Raw genomic sequence first — 21,437 nt, 5'->3', positions numbered from 1 at the left:
TTATTAAATATAAAAATAAATATATTAGATAATATTATATATTTTAATATAAAGATTATTGATAAAAAAATATTTTATATTATTAGTGTGAAAAAAAATATAAATATCTATATGGTAAGGAGAGAAAAAAATACTTAAATATATATATTAGGAAAGAAATTTATATATATAAATATATATATATATATATATATATATATATATATATATATATATATATATATATATATATATATATATATATATATATATATATTAGGAGAGAGAAAATAATTAAGATAAATAAATTAGGGAAGAGAAATTACCTGATTTGTGAATGATTATGGAAAGAGCGTGTAATACACCTCCAACATTTTAAATTAAGCGTTATTAGATATATATAGATACCAAATTTAAAATATAAACAAAATTTTAATTGATTTAATTATTAAAATTTTTATAATTCATGATAAATATTAAAATTCAATTTTTTTAGTTACAAGTCTTTCTAAATAAGATTTACATGGTAGAATTTAATTTTTATATAAATTAAATGAGTGATGATCGTTCAATAAATATACAAATCAAACAAGTTAAGTTCAAAAGTTTACTTATAAAATGTATACTCATACATATAAATATAAAATTAATTTAACAATTTTTTTTTTATAATAATTATAATGATTCACATCTCATGGGGGGAAATAATTTGTTATACTTACAGAAAAAGATAGTTCTAGTATATTTATATGTGTTGAATTCAAAATTTTGATATTGTAAATAAATATGCTCATATAAATTTAAAAAATCAAAATAATTACATTTGACACGGATATACAAGTCATATGGATATTATTAAATAAAACACAAATTTGTTTATAAAAAACTGTATGTTTAACGAATGTGTAAGTAAAAAAAAATAACATAAAAATTGATCATATATTTTATCTTTTATTTTACAAAATTATAAACGACTTTTAACAATTATTTTTCTATCAAAATAATTTATTAACATATTTTAATATTATAACGCATGTATTATGATAATGAGGTATGATAAACCCAACGAAGGGTTAGCGAAAGTAAGGCCACGAATCCTATGTGGCCTTGCCAGCTAAGAGAGAGAAAAAAAAAAACAAAATAAAAAAATTAAATATTTCAGTTTCCCCCTCTTTCTTCTTTCCTCTCTTTCTTCTTTCCTCTCTTTCTTATTTTCATTTATCACTTTCGGCGAACCCCGATTTCTTCTCTGGCGATTTTTCTCTCCGGCATCCCCGACTTCTTCTACTTTCTTCATTTTTTTTCGATCGAAAATGGTAAGAGAACTCTTTCGTGTATGTTCACTTTATTGTCTGCCTTCGTGTTCACTTCATACTATCTTTTCAGGCTGGTGGTCCAGGTATATCTCCATACAAGACTTCAAAATCTCCCAGATCTCAAAAGACAAGGTAAATAACATTTTCTCTTTTAGAATCGTAGATCATTTTAAAGATTTGAAGATCGTTTAGCTTTTTGCGGTTAGGGTTAAGGATTTTAATGATTTTAATGATTTTAACGATAGAAAACTATGATTATTGTGTATTTGCTGCATTATGAGTCCGGAAATGGATGGTTTAGAGACCCGAAAGTATGATTGTATAATGTTTGGCTGTTATGGGTCCCAAAAATGTGATTTCGGGACCCGAAAGTATGATTATATAATGTTTGGCTGTTGTTATGGGTTTAGTTGCAGAACTAATTTCAATTAGGTTGTAAGAAAAACCATTTCTGGTCCCGAAATCACTCATTTCTGGTCCCGAAACCACTCATTTCGGGTCCCGAAACCACTCATTTCGGGTCCCGAAACCACTCATTTCGGGTCCCGAAACCACTCATTTCGGGTCCCGAAACCAATAATTTCCAAAAAAAAAAAAAAAAAAAAATTTTTTTTTTTTTGCCGTTTCGGGTCCCGAAACTACTCATTTCGGGTCCCGAAACCAGCTTTTCTGGTCCCGAAACTAGCATTTTTTGTCCCGAAATCACCATTTTAGGGTGATTTCAAACTCCGAAATGGTTTCTATACGATCTTTTATGGCTATTTTATTTTTGTATAAACCAATAATCTTATTGTAATGTTAATTTGATTTGTAGGTCATGTATGAAGATCCAAATCTTCTTATTGATCAAGTTAATGAAGAAATGAGATTATTTGAGATCTCTCAAATTGTAGGTTGTATTTTAAATGTGATATAAATGACAGATTGTAACATTATAAATAAATGTTTAATTATGTAAATTTATAGTATAATAACATTATCTTCAATTATTTTTGATTTTCTAAGATTCATTATAATGTTTCAAATTAAAAAAAATTAAAAAAAAGTGTCCCGAAATCACTCATTTCTGGTCCCGAAACCACTCATTTCGGGTCCCGAAACCACTCATTTCGGGTCCCAAAACCACTAATTTCCAAAAAAAAATTTTTTTTTTTTTTTTTCCGTTTCGGGTCTCGAAACCAGTTTTTTTGGTCCCGAAACCAGCATTTTTGGTCCCGAAATCACCATTTTAGGGTGATTTCAAACTTCGAAATGGTTTCTATACGATCTTTTATTGCTATTTTATTTTTTTATAAACCAATAATCTTATTGTAATGTTAATTTGATTTGTAGGTCATGTATGAAGATCCAAATCTTCTTATTGATCAAGTTAATGAAAAATGAGATTATTTGAGATCTCTCAAATTGTAGGTTGTATTTTAAATGTGATATAAATGACAGATTGTAACATTGTAAATAAATGTTTAATTATGTAAATTTCTAGTATAATAACATTATCTTTAATTATTTTTGATTTTTTAAGATTCATTATAATGTTTCAGATTAAAAAAAATTAAAAAAAAGTGTCCCGAAATCACTCATTTCTGGTCCCGAAACCACTCATTTCTGGTCCCGAAACCACTCATTTCGGGTCCCGAAACCACTCATTTCCAAAAAAAAAAAAAAAAAAATTTTTTTTTTTTTTGCTGTTTCGGGTCCCGAAACTACTCATTTCGGGTCCCGAAACCAGTTTTTTTGTCCCGAAACCAGCTTTTCTGGTCCCGAAACTAGCTTTTCTGGTCCCGAAACCAGCTTTTCTTCTCAATAATCTTATTGTAATGTTAATTTGATTTGTAGGTCATGTATGAAGATCCAGATCTTTTAGAACTCTAATCTAAATCGATTCAGCAGCTAAACCATAAACGTTAAACATAAATATTGATATGACAATCATTTCGAACGGAAGATAAACGAAAGAAAGAAAAAAGTCTTTATATTTCAATCGATCGAAAGATAAGAAGTCGATGAAACGTTTCAGTAAGATCGACAGTGGGTTGGGTTTTGGGAAATGGAAACGAAAAATAAAGAGAGAGATTGTCGTGGGGGTTTTGGTTTTGGGAAAAAATAAAACGTTTCATTAACAGAAGAAGTCTTACCATTTCGATCGATCGGAAGAGAAGTCGGTGAAAATGAAAGAAGAGAATCGCCGGTGGGTTTAGGAAAAATGAAACAAAAGAGAAAGAGAGAGAATGAAACAAAAGAGAGAGAAAGAATAAGATTTGAGTTTTGGGGGGAAATAGAAATATAGAAATAATAGGATTTTTGGTTTTGGGGGAAATAGAAAATTTAATTTTTTTTTAATTTTTTTTCTCTCTCCTAGCTGGCAAGGCCACGTAGGATTCGTGGCCTTGCTTTCGCTATCTTGTCGTTGAGAATATCATTTCTCTATGATAATTTATAATTTTAATTTAAGGTTTTATATCAATACATTGTCAATTTTATTTATTTAAAACACAATGACTCTCAACTAAGGTCTAATTACGATAATTTTTATGTTAAAGTCTGTATCATCATATATTATAAATGCTTAGGCAGCATTTTTTTTTGGGACCAAAATTTATTTCCAATAAACTCTCTGACGGTTTTATAAAAAAAAAAGTCAAACTCTTGAGATATTTAATCAACTCATGCATATGTTTTTTTTAACTACACAAATAATCACATGAATATTAAATTATAGAATAATATCAACAAAATTAAAGCAGTTAAATAAAATTTATTTTAACAATAAAAATAGAATTCAAGAACTCCAAATTTATCTATACATAAAATGATGTTTTAATTTTTAAAGTATTCGAATAATTTGAATATATACGTTAGATTAAATAAATAGTTGAGTCGGATTTTGGGTTGACCCGTCCATAAATTTAAAACGGTTAAAAATAAAATTAAAAATATTATATGTATGTTTCAAACTCACAATCTAACAAAAACAAGTAGAATCTTTTAACCAACTAGGCTAATAACACTTTATATATTAAATTCAACACAAAATTAAATAAATGCGAGACATTTTTAATAATATAAGTTCAACTTTTTAACTAATATATATATATGCTTAATTTATAAAGTGTCCGGATTGTCGGGTCAAATATTTGATTGACCAAAGTATTTAGTCACGATATTAAATATTAAAAAATATGAATCAAATATTTGATTAACCAAAGTGAAAGTGTAAGGTCACGAGATGAGAGATTCATTCGGAAAAATATGTAATGAGATATGTGATAGATAAATTGTTTTACTGAAGTGAATAAAACGTGAAATGAAAGCGTTATATTTTTTATTTTAATATATTATTCGTAATTTATTAAAAATTTAAACATTGAATACATATTATTATTATTTTTATTAAATTTATTTTATTTATATTTTTATTCGTGTGCATTGCACGTGATCTTCCTAATATTTGTAATGATGAGTGATTAAGTAGAATAAATCAAACAAACCAATCAAACAGTGTTAAAAGAATCTCTACACATTAAATTTTGTTCTTAATCGAAGGTTGGTAAACAACGTGAAAAATGTCATGCCAAATGATAACTGACATATATGATAAAAAAAAGTGAGAAGAATAGTTGTAAAAAGGGGCCTCCAACTGAAAAATCTCCTTATTGAAAAAATGAAAAACAACTCCATATTAAGTTTTTGTTGCTAAAAAGGGACAGACATAGACTAAAAAAAACACCACCAACACAATCAAAAAATATGAGCAACAAACAACAAACGATCCACCACCACCACCGAAAATTTAGAAAATTATTCAAATCACTATAAACTTCGAGATAAAAAAAATTGATCATTTTGAGCCCTCATCCGGATGCTTAAAAAAAAAGTCATAAAGACCCAAGAAGAATGTTTTCTCAACTTGTTTTAGAACTTTTGTGAGAGAGTTAAAAATGAATATATATATATATATATATATATATATATTCCAAACTTATATAAATATCATTTTATTTACCAACTTATCAAATTAGTTAAAAAAAAATGATAAGTCAACCTAAGAAAATTCAAATTTATTTTGTGAAAAGGATACCTAAATAATTGAACTGTTCAATTCAGCTACATTCCAAAGTCCTAGAACGTTTTGGAATGAATCAGATTATTGGCAGTAGATTATTGTTGATTTTTAATTTGATGACTTTATTTTCAAATTTCAGAGTGTAAATTTGTTGTTGGATTCATTAACTGTATGATTCAGTAGTTAAATAACAAATTTTAATTGAAGAAAACAATAGTTTATTAAAATAAAAACATATAAATTAAACAGTAGATGGAGTTTGGTTTGTTTTTATTGATTATTATTACATTATTATAATCCATGTTTCTTCATTCTATTATTCTCTGCTCTGCATTTTGTAACTAAAAACCACTTATTATAATAATAAAGTAGTTCAAATGCTTGGCCTTACATTTATGTGAGAAGCTAGCTTCTGTCCCAGAGATTTATCAGCCTGCACATCTCATCAAAATAAACAAATAATTAGTCTTACAGCTTCTTTTGATATTGGTGTCTTTTTATTTTTAGAAAAAAACATCTTCATTTCTTATATAGACCAAAATAAATAAATAAATTGAATAGACCTGAGACCAGTATGATATCCAAATGCTGCGTATCTCGTGTGTGCAACGTGGGTCACCGAGTGCTTCCACCCATCTTCGAATAAACCTTTCTTGTCTATCAAAAGAAAAATAAAATTATATCGACGAACCACAAATGTATTGATTTAATTCAAATAAAAAAACATATATTAGGATCATGGGATTAAGTAAGTTTGGATTTTAAATTTTCAAAAAAAACCATAATATATATTACCAATTTGATTTTTTTTAAAGAGAATAGAATATAGACAAATATAATTTTTTTTATTAATCTTTAGAAAAGAGGGAAACCTATCTGGTGCCCAAGAACGGTATCTCTCTCCAGGCTGCTTGAAGTTGTTCTCTCTATCAATAATGGCCTGCACACATAATACACATATATGACGAGAATTTCAACCCTTATACAAATTTAAAATTATTAAATGCCAATGACTTTTTCATATTAATAATTTATGTATTCAATATAACCACTTTTGTCAACAAGATATATATTTTAATACAGCATATCTAAGATTCTCTAGTCTTGGAACATTTGGACTAAATCCAATCAATGTCTTATCCGTCAATTTATTTTTCATTCAAATCATACCAATTAAATATTTTTTATTCAAATCATGCAAATTAAATGAATTATTACCTATGAAGAAAGGTTTGGAATAAGGATATTCTAGGATCAATAATTCAACATTTAATTAGGCCATAACTATATCTCACATTAATTAATTGATGTGGATTATTTGAAATTATCCAATTAATAGCATCTCTCAAGTTACATTGTTCAAATTATTTACCAAAAGAATATGTATTTAATATATATATATATATATATACACATTAGGCAGCTAACTGAAAATTGAACCTAAGACTTTGGTGCACTTGAAATAGTATATATATGAAAATATTAATAAGATTATTTGTTTCAAATAAACCCATATCAAATAAGGCCCAATTAAATTATCAAAAGCAATTTATATTATTTTTAAAACCTTAAAAAAAATAGAGTGATATAAAAGTCATTTTATATTTCTTTTAAAAGAAACTGCCAAAATATGCCTTTAAGTTTGATTTTTTTTAAAGAAAAAAAATTGAAATCAAAACATGTATATTAGAAAAGGTATATATAAATTTCTTGAGAGTAGAGGGGCATAATTCTTTAAAAAAAACTTTCCTTTGTATATGCTAAACAATAGTTCAACTAAGATTGTGTGTTTTTTTAATTTATATATAAAACATTTGAAAAATCTTTAACTCAAAAACCAGGTAAAGAAATCAAACCTTTTCACGGCTTCCATTCAAGACATCAGAAGGAATTGGATACTTCTCAGCATGACTTACAATATCAAACCTTGAAGGAAAATAATTAACCTGAAGAACATTTATAACATTCAATAATTGATACAAAAAATTCAGAAGAAACTTCAATTATAAAAACAACATTACCTCCTCATTTCTCTGCATGAAATTCATGAAACCGTCATGGTGATTGTTATGATGTTCGCATTTCGGAGAATTCACAGGTAACTGAAGATAGTTTGGTCCAAGCCGATACCTTTGAGTATCAGCATAAGAGAATAATCGAGTTTGCAATAGTTTATCTTCCGAATAAGACACACCAGGTACAACTAAAGCAGGGCAGAAAGCAAGTTGTTCATTCTCAGCAAAGAAATTATCCACATTCCTATTCAACACTAATCTCCCCACTTGTTGTAAAGGCAAAATATCTTCTGGCCAAATCTTGGTCACATCTAGTGGGTCGAAGTCGAATTTATCTTCATCAGCAGTAACCATTGTTTGGATGAAAAGCTTCCATTCTGGATAATTACCAGCTGATATTGAGTCATATAAATCCTGTGTGGCATGACTGTGATTGGTTCCTCCAACTTTAACTGCTTCATTTTCCAATAAACATTTTACACCACATGTAGGTTTCCAATGGAACTTCACATAGTTAACCCTTCCTGATTTGTTGATCAAAGTGTAGGTGTTAACACCTGAACCTTCCATATGTCTGTAATCTTGAGGAACACCCAAATCATCAAAGAGGAAAGTGAACATGTTTAAGCTTTCAGGATGATGGGAGAAGAAGTCTAGAATTCTCCAGTTCTCTTGGATATGAGATTTTGGGTTTGGTTTCAGAGCATGGACCATATCAGGAAACTTCATACCATCACGGATAAAGAAAACAGGGAAATTGTTTCCCACTAGATCAAAGTTACCCTGATTCATTACAAGTAATATTTCAGTTTTCATGTAGAATTTACACAATTAACAAGAAATGCTTATTAGTTATTAGTTATTACCTCTCTGGTGTAAAATTTAACAGCAAAACCTCTAGGGTCTCTAAGGGTTTCAGGGCTACCACGCTCGTGGATAACAGTGGAGAATCGAGCTATAACTGGAGTCTGAACCCCAGTGGACCGAAGAAAATCAGCACAAGTGAGGTGAGAAATGTCATGTGTAACTTCGAAAAAACCCTTGGCACTAACTCCCCTGGCATGAACTACACGTTCTGGGATTCTTTCTCTGTCAAAATTGGCAAGTTTCTCCACCAAATGATAATCTTCAAGGAGGATAGGACCTGCCAGGCAATGTAGTTTGATGTTACAGAAAATTTATATATGATGCTCTAATTCTATCAGTCAACTTTGTGTTCTTACATTGTAAGAACTCGTGAAGAATCAATCATTACCAAACATGATTTACAAGAAATTGAAGTAAGAAATTAAACTTCATGAGCTTAGATTTTGATGCATGTGTTGAGGAACCAAATAAATCTTCAACATTCTTTCTGTTCAATGGCTTTTCTGCTCAGAATTAACACTGGAATTCAATGAATTACATGAACAAGAAGAATACCTCTTGTTCCTATGGTCAATGAAGAGTTGTTGTTATACACAGGAGCTCCCGAATTTGTGGTCCAGAAAGGAGAGTTAAATGCGCTTGATGGAGCGTGCTGCATCACATAACAACCAACACATATAGTTCATGAAGAAAATACAAAACAGAAACTGTCCTGAAATTTCACATGAAATCCAAACAATGTAGCTAGCTACTACGCTGGAGGAGATCGAAAACAGCTGAAAAATGGAACGCGTAATACTGTTCTTATCAAAATAAAGCAACCAAAACTTCTCAAATCCAGGTGAAGCGAATTTACAGAGGTGATATGCAAATGTGAATCAATTGTATAGATTGATAAACAACAAAACGAAAAGTACATAATTACAATGTAAGAAAAACGATAGTCATCCTCGAGATTAAGGACTTAAAAATTCGAATGATGAGATCCTCAATAGACTAATTAAACACATGCAAGGGAAGTACCTTGTAAGGATCCAAGCAAATTAGCTAGCTACTACGCTGGAGGACGAAAACAGCAGAAAAATGGAAGGCGTAATACTGTTCTTATCAAAATAAAACAACCAAAACTTCTCAAAAATCCAGGTGAAGCTCTCAGAATGAAATTACACAAATGATATGCAAATATGAATCAATTGTATAGATCGATAAACAACAAAACGAAAAGTAAGAAACGATCGTCATCCTCGAGATTAAGGACTTAAAAATTCGAATGAAGAGATCCTCAATAGACTAATTAAGCACATGCAAGAGAAGTAATAACGATCCAAACAATGCAGCTAGCTACTACGCAGGAGGAGGACGAAAACAGCAGAAAAATGGAAGGCGTAAATGCGTAATACTGTTCTTAACTTCTCAAAAATCCAGGTGAAGCTGTCAGAAGTGAAATTACACAGAGGACCGAGGTGATATGCAAATACGAATCAATTGTATAGATCGATAAACAACAAAACGGAAAAGTGCAGAATTACAAAGTAAGAAAAACGATCGTTATACTCGAGAAGTTGAGATTAAGGAGTTAAAAAATCGAATGAAACAATAATTGCATGAATGAAGAGATCGTGAATAGAGTAATTAAACGCATGCAAGGGACTTACCTTGTAAGGATCCATTGCAGATGAAGATCGAAAGTGGAAGAGACGATGAATTGAGATTTTCCGAACGAATTCAAGAGTCGGTTCAGTTGTGATTATGATAAGTTTTCTTTCTTTTCTCCTCTATCTGCCAACATCTGCACTTGCTTTAAATATACACTCGTTTACACGTGGCATTTGCTTCCCTTCTTTATTATTATCATCCTGTAATTTAGTAAAATTATAAAATACAATACATAGATATCACATTTTTTTTTATGATTGGTATTATAAAAATGAGACATAATTGATAGTTTCATACAAATTAATAGATTTGCATGTTTTGAATTTAATTTAGTTTATTATTCATATGGATTGTGTTGGTGATACAATCTTGAGTTCATATTTGCCTTCATTTATAAGTTACCAGATCTAGACTTATTTTTTATTCTTTTAATAAAAAGTTCTCGAATAAAACAGCCGACTCTCTTACATGTATCCTCCCATTATTTTTACGAATTTCTCACTTTTTTTACTACATATGTAAATGATCAGTTATCACTTGACATAACATATTTTTGCGTTGTTTACTAACCCTCAATAACCCTCAATAGGGAGCATCCCCATCGGTAGGTACAAATCTGATGTGGACAAAATTTGTACCTGGTACACTAATGGGGAGATGGGTACAAATTAGGAGAGAGAAAATTGAGTAGTAAAGTTTTGCTACTGGGTACAAATGAGAAAAAGTCAAAAAAAAAAGTGGTCCCCACCCCACTTTTTTATGAAAAAAAATAAACATTTAAAAATTTTAAAAAATAAACCGTTTTATTTAATTTTTTATTTAAAAAATTGACTGTTTTTTAAAATAGGACCGTTTTTTAAAAATATGACCGCTATATTATTTTTTTTATACATATGATTTAGTAGTCTATTTTTTTCAAAATTATTGTGATGATAATTTCCTAAATTATTTTTAAAAATTATTGATTTTTTTTAATTTTTTAATATAATTTATAAATATTAGTTTTATTAATTTAAACAAATTAATATAATAAAAAATAAAACAATATTACTTGAATTATTGAATTAAAAAATATTGTATGAATTAGATGATGTGGATGGTGGGACCACAATTGTACTTGAGATGGTTGGGAAATAGAGGTATAAATTGAGAGGTATAATTTATTTGTGATGTGGCTGCTGATGTGGCACATATTTGTACCTATGTATGGGTACAAGGATGGGGATGCTCTATTGAGGGTTAATAAACAACGCAAAAATATGTTTGTAGAGATTTTTTCGACACCGTTTCACTTACTTTACTTCATCACTCATCGTTACAGATATTTATTTTCTTGAATGTGTTTGTACAGACCGAATCCTTTGACGACGGAAACGATATGCCATTTTCATATTGTGCAGTTGTTTTGGTTGATTTTGAGATTAGTCAAAGGAATGACAATGTTGTTTGACTCAAGATCTTTTGCTCTGTATAAGCAAGAATTTAATATCTGATCATTATTGAATTGAAGAAGATATTGTTTATGAAATCAACGGAGAAGATCAATTTTATAACTATTTTGTTTCATATTTTTTTTTAATTTGTTACTACTAATATTTATATAACTAACTGTTACAAATTGTTCATAATAATAAGGATCAATTAACTCATATTTTCCTATTCAATTAAATTATTGTTCGGACGTGGCTTTATCCATCTCTTGTTTGGATTCAAATTTTAAATTCTTACATGTAATTCTATTTATTTTAATTGAACTAAATGTATTTCAAATAATCTATTAACTAATTTTTATTAATATTTTAACATCATAAATCAATAAAATAATTAAAATTTAATTATCATTAACTAATCAAATCCTTTTAAATTATTAATCAAAAATAAAATAATTTGATTATTTAACCTATCAAACATTATTTTTTTCAAATAATTTTTTTCTTATATTTTATATCCCATAAAACCTTACTTGTGCTTATACCACCTTATTTTGTTTATATAACAAAATACTTAATTTTTCTTAAACATACCTAAAATATATCAAACAAAATAAAATCAGTTAAAAATTAAAATCATTTTTATTTTCATTTTATAAGTTTCCAAATAAGTATTCCCATTTTCAAACTATAACTCAAAATTTAAAAGAAATTATCAAATTTTCCGGCCACGGCGGCCGACGGTCTTCCTTTCTCCTCCGACCGAGCTAGTCGAACCCAACGGCGGCAAAGACGAGGCCGGTTTCTTCATCTCCTTCGTCATACTTCTCAACATATACCTAGAATTCGAATTCTGATTTATATTCTCTTTCCTCTCAATCAATGGAGTTCTTGAAATCAAACTTTTCGAATCATTAAATTTCTTCAAATCCCTCTTTTTCTCAAATCCCAAATCCACTTCTTTATCAACAACCTCAATTTTCTCCTCATTAACTTCACTAATTTGCTTCATCTTCAACCTCTCATTCCTTCTAACAGCATACTCATCATAAAACCTTCCCCTTTTAAACAAATTAACCCCATTTTCGCCATTCTCCGAAATCTTAGCCATTTCCCGAATTCCACACCAGATTTTGTCATCTGGTAAGATCTGTAATTCCATTGGTATGGTTTTCATTAAAGAACCTATTAAAGAACAAATCAACAATTCAACAACATTCTCTGAAAGACTGAAACAAGAAATAGATCATTTTAAGAAATGAAATTAAATTGAAATTAAGCATACCCTGTTGAGATTGTGCAGTGTTGATGAAAATACTGGGTCTAAGAACTCGCCCTGATCGGACATGAATCGGAGATCTTGGAAGTGGTGGTTTCCGATCAGTTCTTGTCTTTGTCATTGCTAAAATCTGTAGAACAAACTGAGAATTTCAGGTTATATGTAAAGAGAGAACAAAGAAGGGTCTTTTAATCTTGATGTTTTTCAAATAATCCTTGAAAATATCTTTCTTTATTCCTTATTTATGGATTGAGCAGAAGAATATCTTGGGAGATTTTCTTTAATAAGGTGTGTTAAAGACAATAATTTGAATTTTCAACGGTCATATAACAACTCCATAAAAGATCAGATAACCCCTTGAAATTGTATGTAAATATAAAATAGACCTTTAAACATTTTGAAATATTATATTAACTCCAAACTTGCTAAAGAAATCATATAGCCTAATTGACGTTTTTAATGTTTAAATCATTAATGTGGTTACAAAAAAATCAATTAAATTAATAACTAAAATATTAATGTGGTTAAATTAATAACTAAATTAATGTGGTTATAAAAAGAATCATATAGCCTAATACTCTTATTTTTTTTTAAATATTTGTATACATTTATACTAAGAAATATTTTAATAATTTGACACAAATAATTTATTTTTCTATTTCTTTTTAATAACTCCAGATCATCAAATAATTGCTTTAAAATATTATTTTCTAAATAATATATGTTGATTTTCTAAATGTTTATTATTGATTGAAGAAAAATAATTTTTTAATTTCAAAAATATATTTCAAAAAGTGTGACAAATCAACAAATCTTAAATAGTCTAAACATAATTAATAAAATAAATTATCAAGAAAAATCCTAACATTTATTGTATTTTTAATGAAAGCGTACGTTTGTCTGGATCAAATTATTTAAATATTTTATAATATTAAAATTAACTGAAATAATATATATATATATTTGGAAATTATTATTATTTTTTTTAAAAAGGTTAATGTAAATTAGATAAATGAGAGTAGTTTAAGCACAACGAAAATAATATAACAAGAAAAGAAAGATAAAAAATAAAAATAAAAACAAACAAACAGGGTGACATAAATATGTTCACAAATGACCAAAAGGTATGACAAAAGAACAAACTTTAACGAGCACGGAGATTTTCAATAAGATCAATGAGTTCTCCGACCGCATCAACTGGTTTTCCCAAAAAAACCTTCCCGATTGTCATAATAATAGAATTATGAATTAGACGCATTGGTCTGCTACAGTTACTAAACGTTCTCCGGTTCCTTTCAAGCCAAATGGTCCACCAAAAGATAAGTGAGATAGTGGTCCAACGAGTCAGCCCAACCGAACTCACTGTCTCTACCCAAACTTCCCAACAACTAACAATAGATTTTGGCATAACTCACTGAATACCAGTCATATTCCATAAAAGACTCCAAATCGCCAGCACTCCATCACAATGTAAGAGAAAGTGAGGCGCTGACTCCACCTCTTTATGACACATTCGACAACGACTTGCCATAATATACCCTTTTTTCATGCATCTATCATCCGTTAAAATCCCTCCCTACATGACACTCCATCCAAAGAAAGAGATCTTCAATGGGAGTTTAGACTCCCATAACTTCTCCCAAATAAAATTGTAAGGTACATTCTCAACAATTAAGGAGTAGCAATAACTAACCTTAAATATATCAATATCTTGCCAACGCATAATATCATGCGAAGATGGAATCACCTCTTTGCGCCCCACCAAGTTCAACAGTTTATCATGTAAAGCTAACTCATCAGCATTAAGTCTTCTCCTATACCTGATTCTCATAGAAAAACCATTAGAGCTCATATCAAACATGTCATTAACTGTAGCATCTCTATAAATCGCGATTGAGGCAAGAGTTGGAAACAAAGAGTAGGGGCTTTTAGCACTACACCAAATGTCATCCCAAAAACTAATTGAAGAGCCATCGCCTACCAAAAATCTGCATTGTTCACGAAAAGTCTTCCATATCACCGAGATGCCACTCCAAATACCGCATCCCACTACACAGTTAATAGGTTTGGTGAACCAACCAGACCAATCATTCCCATACTTGCACTTGATCATAGTAGCCCACAAAGAGGTAAGCTCTGAGGAATATCTGCTACACCATTTTGATAAAAGGGCTTTGTTAAACGAAATCAAGTCCCGTATAACCAAACCCCCTTGATCTTTAAACTTCTTCACTTTATCCCACCTAACCAAATGACAGAAGGATGACTCAGAGGATCCCCAAAGAAATTTACAAATAATTCTTTCAATCTTCACAACCACACTTTTAGGCATAAGGAATAAGGACATCGTGTATGTGGGCATAGATGCTAGAGCACTTTTGATGAGAGTAAGACGTCCACCTTTTGAAATCATCTTGCTCTTCCAGATTGGTAACTTTCTTTCCATTTTTGCAATTGTCGAATCTCATGAAGCTTTGGAGAGGACTTTAGCACCTAAAGGCATCCCAAGATAAGTTGAAGGAAAAGACCCCACTTCGAAGCACAAGATACTCGCAAGAACCATTTTCCTACGGTTGGAGACTGAGTTTGAGAAAAAAATCTCAGACTTACTGAGGTTAACCCGTAATCCAGAATAAGCTCCAAACAACCAGAGAATGTCCTGAAGATGCTTGAAGTTTCGACGGGTAGCTTGAATCATGCATATATTTGGAAAATTTTAATGTATATATATAAAAAAAATCGTTTAAACCCAACGAAAAAATATAGCATGAAATGAAAATAACAAATAAATAATAATTTTTTTTAAATAAATTATCGAGCCCGTAAATTCTCGAATCTCAGAAAACATCATAATAATAGTAGTATAAATAATACATATCGGTCGTCTACTATCATTGAAAGTTCGACGATTTCTCTCCATCCAGATAGTCCACCAAAGAATAATTGGGATAGTAATCCAAATATGTAGGTCTGTCATATCAGTCGTATCAATACAAACTTTCTAGCAACTACCTAAAGACTCGGACATCACCCAATTAATCTTAATAATACTCCATAAAAGACTCCAAATACTAGTCACCCATCGACACTACAAAAGTAAGTGAGTTGCCGATTCAACATCTTTTTGACACATACAACTAACCATAACACAACATTTTTTCATGCAAATATCATCTGTTATAATTCCACCATGAATAACGCTCCATTCAAAGAACGAGATCTTGCATGTAATATTTGACTCCCAAAATTTTTCTCAATAAAAATGATATGGAATAATCTTAGCGAACAACTTGTAGCAATGTCTCACATGAAAACTATCAATATTTTGCCAACACATAATGTCTTGTTCCGACGATGACACTTGTTTGCGTTATATCAAAAGTAAAACTCTAATATGGGACGAAGTCTCCATAATATTTAATCTCATTTTATATGTAATTCGGCTAGCGAAAATACTAAAGTACCGATGATCAAACATGTCCTTAACTATGTCATTTCTACATACAGCAATGAAAGCAAACTCATTATACGTCGTAACTAGACTTTTGACACTACAACAAATGTCGTCCCAAAATCTAGTCGAAAAATCATCCCCACAATTTATATTTATATTTTATATTATATAATAATTTAAATATTTTATTCATTTTTTTTTAATTTAAAAAGGTAAATATGATCAAAACTTGAGCCTTCTAAAATATTTTATTCAATTAATTTAAATAATTCATTTTTTTCATAAACAAAACTCTTTGACATTAGTCCATCTCTATTCACCCTTTCTGATTCTCCAATAATTAAAAACAAACTCCAACAAGCTAAAGTTCATAAATTTTCCATTGCATCTAAAACCAAATATTTTCAATAACCATAAATTTCCAGAGTCTTCGATTCTCAATTGTTACCTCTAATAAGAACTAAAACGAACTCAATCAAAGTCGATCATTACTGAAGAAATTGATTATTATTTAGTTATTATTTTAATTAAAAATTTCTTTTATAAAGAGTTAATATTAGAGATTAATTTGTAGATAATATAAAATAACAACTATAAAATTAAAATAATGATAGGTGAATTTAGAAGTTAAATTGTAATATCAATATACAAAAATACAAATTTAAATGAACATTACACATGACTTTTGACAACTTGCATTAAAAAAAAACAATAAATTCTTTGCATTCTTACCGTGAATACAACAACATGAAGTATATGGAAACGATAACAGTTGAAGCGGAGATGAAATTGCGGGAAAATTTGGTTACCTTTTCTGCAAATGAAACTCTATCAATGGGGTGTTCGCTTAAGAGTGAGTAGTTTGATGAATGATTTGAAATACATAAATTCTTTCATTAAGATTGAGGCATCAATAGATGAATAGGACAACGGGCACAAGTTAGAGACATGAAAAAGTTTAGAGTTGGGTATAGTGCATAAACGGTCGTATTCGACTCGGACAAGTTGTATTAGACTTTCAATCGTGTCGTGTTGTGTCGTGTCTCAATTTTATACGTGTCTTGTCGTGTTTTGACTCACTCAAAATATTATGATCCACGGGCTCTTTCGTGTCGTGTTAATCCGTGTTCACGAGTTTATTCGTGTCGTTGTAACTCATATTTAAATTCGTGTTTTGTGTTATTCCGACTAGAGTTTCAACCTAATCGTGTTGTATCGATGCCCGTTTTCATATGTGTCATGTCGTGTCTTGACACACTCATGTTGATTATATATATATATTAAATTATATTGTTAGTAAAATTATAAAATATGATTATTAATTAATTTATTTTAATTTAGAAAACTTAAATTAATTTAATAAGTTAAATGTGTGAAATATGTTATTAAAAATTAATTAATATATTAAATATGTAAGATGTGTAGATATAAATTTTAACATATAGTTTCATAAATAATAATTTGAATGTCAATTATTTAAAATGTGTTTTAAAACTTAAAAATAATTATCCAAATAAAAATAGTTGATAATTTATAAAATTATATAATTTATTAATTGAACGAGAATGTAAATAGATTAAGAGAAAATATTAATGTAAAGCTGAAAGCTTAGGTCATGTGACTTATTTGTTTATGTCGTTTGTGTGTATACTCGTGTTGTTTCGGTGTCAACTCGTGACCGTGTTATGATCGTATAAATTCATAATCGTGTGGTGAATGTGTCGTCTCGTGTTAGTGTCGTGTTCAACCCACGTAGAAGTGGACAAAATTAATATTATTCAGTTGATCGATACATTGAAGATTTATCTGCAATAAAAGAGGTACATTATTGTGTTTGATGATATTTAGAGCGTGAGGCGTTCCTTGCTGCTCATGTGGGAGTAGGATCATCTTCACTACACGTAATGGAGACATAACCTCGTTAATTAAAACCACTAATCGCATATTCAATCTCAATCCTTTGTCTATCAAAGAGTCTTGGAACCTTTTATGCATGAAGGCTTTAAAGGTGAGATGCATGATATCTCATGGAGCCTGATGAAAAAGTGCGAAGAACTTCCTCTCGCAATTGTAGCCCTTGGAGGTTTGCTGGCTAGAAAGGAGAAACATGTTCTGGAATAGTAGAAAATTCTGGAAAGCTTATCTCCCGAAACGAGAATCATCTCGACACTTAAGAATCAAGAGAGGATATGTTAACTCAGTTACAATGACTTGCGAAATCATCTCAAATGTTGCATCTTGTACACAAGCATGTTTTCTGAGGATTATCTTAAAACTTACAAATAATTATCCAAATAAAATTAGTTAATAATTTATAAAATTAAATAATTTATTAATTGAATGAGAATGTAAATAGATTTAGAGAAAATGTTAATGTAAAGTTGAGTAGCTTAGGTCACGTGACTAATTGTGTTTATGTCGTTTCGTGTGTATACTCGTGCTCATGTCGTGTGTATACCCGTGTCGTATCCGTGTCGACTCGTGATCGTGTTACGATCGTATAAATTCATAATCATGTCATGATTGTGTTGTCTCATGCTTGTGTCCAACCCACGAAGATGTGGGCAAAATGAATATTATTCAATTGATCGATAAATTAAAGAATTATCTGCAACAAAAGAGGTACATTATTGTGTTTGATATTGCTCATGTGGGAGTAGGACCATCTTCACTACACGCAACGGAGACATAGCCTCGTTAACTGAAACCACTAATCGCATGTTCAATCTCAATTATTTATATATCAAAGAGTCTTGGAACCTTTTCTGCATGAAGGTTTTTCGAGGTGATGAATACAAAGGTGTTTGTCCTGAAGATGCACGATATCTCGTGGAGCCTGATGAAAAAGTGCGGAGAACTGCCTCTCGCAATTGTAGCCCTTGGGGGTTTGCTAGCTAGAAAGGAGAAACATGTTCTGGAATGGCAGCAAATTCTAGAAAACTTATCTCCCAAAACGAGAATCATCTCGGCACTTAAGAGTCAAGAGAGGATATGCTTACTTAGTTACAATGACTTGCCAAATCATCTCAAATGTTGCATCTTGTACACAAGCATGTTTCCTGAGGATTATCTTAAAACCTATATAATTATCTAAATAAAATTAGTTAATAATTTATAATATTAAATAATTTATTAATTGAATGAGAATGTAAATACATTTAGAGAAAATGTGAATGTAAAGTTGAGTAGTTTATGTCATTTGACTAATTGTGTTTATGTCGTTTTGTGTGTATATTCATGCTCGTGTCGTGTCTATACTCGTGTTGTGTCCGTGTCGACTCGTGACCGTGTTACGATCGTATAAATTCATATCGTGTCGTGATCGTGTTGTTTCGTGCTTGTGTCGTGTCAAACTCACGACTCGAATGAGATAATACCTTATCCTGTTGTTTAGTAATATCGTATTGTGTCGTTCTGTATTAATATCGTGTTGAATCGTGTCGGTTCGTAAACCCATTTTCTATCATATTAAAACCAAGATACTGTACAGGTTAAAACATAACTAATAAACAACCTATTAATACCAACCTACTTTCATATTCATTTATTTACCTAATAATTATATTATTATTATTTTAACACGCACAGTTATGTTAGGATTTTAAATTTAGGATAATAGTTTGATATAAAACAATATTTGTAAAATGTGGAGTTTGTTATTTTTACATAATTTAATAATAAATAGTTGGAATCATTTTAAAACTAGAATTATGAATACCTCCCTTATTTAAACACACTTTCCATTTTTCATAGTATTCATCATTCTCTTCTTATTAATCCCTCAATTCGATTCAATATCTAGAGTATTAATAAGAACCTCATGCAAAGAAAAATGATCACGTCTTATGATGCAATTCATGACATTGATTTAAACAAGAAAATTCCTAACAGTACATAGGTTTTTACTTCAAATTTCTAAGGGTTTTGACTTATATAAGTATTTTTAAATGTTTATCTTCTTTTGATCGATCATAGAAACAAATTTGGAGGGTGAATTGAAAATCGTGTCGGTCGTGTAGGCTTGTTCGTTGGAGGACAAAATCCGATTTGCTGAAGAATAGAAGACAATCGAATCGTGAGTCGGCGAAGAGGTCGGGATTGCTAAAGAATGAAGAACTTAAAATAAAATTGAAACTAGGATAGAAGAATTGAAAGTTACTATGAAGAAAATGAAGGAAGAATTATTAAGTTTTTTCTAACTAATGCTAAAAGATTTAGACTGAAAATGAATCCATAAAAGTAAGCTATAGTTAATTATCTTAATCTTAAATATTAATTTATTTAATTGTTAATTAATTTATTTAATTGTTAATTAATTTATCATATTTGTATTATATTTACAAAAAGAGTTATTTAAAACATATGGAGAAGATGTTATAAAAAGAAAACTTACTGAAAGAGGTTTTGAGCATATATGGGGAAGAATGAAATTTGAAGATTTTGTTTATTTAATTTAGTTTTTTATATTTTGAATAAAACTATTTGATTTGTGGATTATATGATTAATATAGGGTTTTAATATAAATAAATATATATTATGGTCGGGTATATATATGGTCTATTTAATTAATTAAATGAATCTTATTCAAATTTAAAATATTAATTTATAATGCCAAAAAGTTTTATAGACTAATTTGATTTTGTGCGTCGGAAATTTATTTGAACAGTTATTATATTAAAATTTTATTTTATTAATTTTAAATTTAAAAATATGTCATAATTAGAATATTAATTAATAGAACTCAATATTTAATAATATCAAATTTATTTGGTATAAAAATGACCAACTTATCATGACTAAATTTAAATTTATTCTAAAAAATAACAATTAAATTAAATAAACAACCTTCATGGTAACTATTAATTGAGTTTTGAAATAGCAAATAAAGGTTAAATTTTGAAAAACATAGTGAGATTGACAAATCTTGACCAGGTTGAAATTGTTTTTCAAAATGATTTGAATCATAATTCTGTTGACCAATTAATTTAGGTAGCCCTTAACGAGTATATATTTATGGGATGAGTATCGGTCTCTTGATTAGATAATGTTAGAATGTTGTCTTGGTTGTGATTGTAACCCAAGATGCGCATGCTTCTATAAGATTACTAAATTGGTTATACAACGAGATACATCAAATAAACTAAACTCAATTCTTAATGGGATTGAACGAGGATTATGATAGTACCAGGAAACAAATCTTTCCATGGATCCAAACCCAACATCAACCGAGCATATGCTATGCTATTAAGCATTGAGAGACAAAGAGAAGTTCAGTCTCTCATGGTGATGGTGGATCAAAGTGAAAACTTCGCCGCCATGTTCATGAGGGACAATATGGAGAGACAGATAGGACAACACATTGAAAAGAATAATAGAA

At 29.5% G+C, this 21,437-nt stretch overlaps 2 protein-coding genes across 2 annotated transcripts; both read right to left on the bottom strand.

Annotated features, from left to right (window-relative positions):
- Window positions 1-5,677: 5,677 nt before the first annotated feature.
- Window positions 5,678-9,997, bottom strand: LOC124925395 (catalase isozyme 1-like). Its single transcript, XM_047465389.1, has 8 exons — window positions 9,896-9,997; window positions 8,796-8,892; window positions 8,240-8,517; window positions 7,380-8,156; window positions 7,215-7,304; window positions 6,231-6,298; window positions 5,922-6,015; window positions 5,678-5,791 (listed from the first exon to the last, which is right to left on the bottom strand). Exons 1-8 carry the CDS (start codon window positions 9,908-9,910, stop codon window positions 5,732-5,734), a joined length of 1,479 nt encoding a protein of 492 aa, XP_047321345.1. The 5' UTR covers window positions 9,911-9,997; the 3' UTR covers window positions 5,678-5,731.
- Window positions 9,998-11,962: 1,965 nt separating this feature from the next.
- LOC124928224 lies at window positions 11,963-12,831 on the bottom strand. The gene is made up of 2 exons (XM_047468756.1): window positions 12,612-12,831; window positions 11,963-12,511 (listed from the first exon to the last, which is right to left on the bottom strand). The coding sequence occupies exons 1-2, from the start codon at window positions 12,724-12,726 to the stop codon at window positions 12,042-12,044; spliced, it is 585 nt and encodes a 194-aa protein (XP_047324712.1). The 5' UTR covers window positions 12,727-12,831; the 3' UTR covers window positions 11,963-12,041.
- Between the last annotated feature and the right edge of the window lie 8,606 nt (window positions 12,832-21,437).

This window comes from Impatiens glandulifera, chromosome 2, assembly GCF_907164915.1.
Source record: "Impatiens glandulifera chromosome 2, dImpGla2.1, whole genome shotgun sequence".
Lineage (NCBI taxonomy): Eukaryota > Viridiplantae > Streptophyta > Magnoliopsida > Ericales > Balsaminaceae > Impatiens > Impatiens glandulifera.
Note: the sequence above shows the minus strand (reverse complement) of the source record. Positions and strands in the feature narration are given on the sequence as shown.

Coding starts and splice junctions, on each gene's coding strand:
- LOC124925395 (XM_047465389.1), bottom strand. Junction 7,305..7,379: donor TCATGCAGAGAAATGAGGAG/GTAATGTTGTTT, acceptor AATGTTCTTCAG/GTTAATTATTTTCCTTCAAG. Junction 6,016..6,230: donor CGTTCTTGGGCACCAGATAG/GTTTCCCTCTTT, acceptor TTCTTTTGATAG/ACAAGAAAGGTTTATTCGAA.
- LOC124928224 (XM_047468756.1), bottom strand. CDS start 12,726: ATGACAAAGACAAGAACTGATCGGAAACCACCACTTCCAAGATCTCCG. Junction 12,512..12,611: donor CACTGCACAATCTCAACAGG/GTATGCTTAATT, acceptor GTTCTTTAATAG/GTTCTTTAATGAAAACCATA.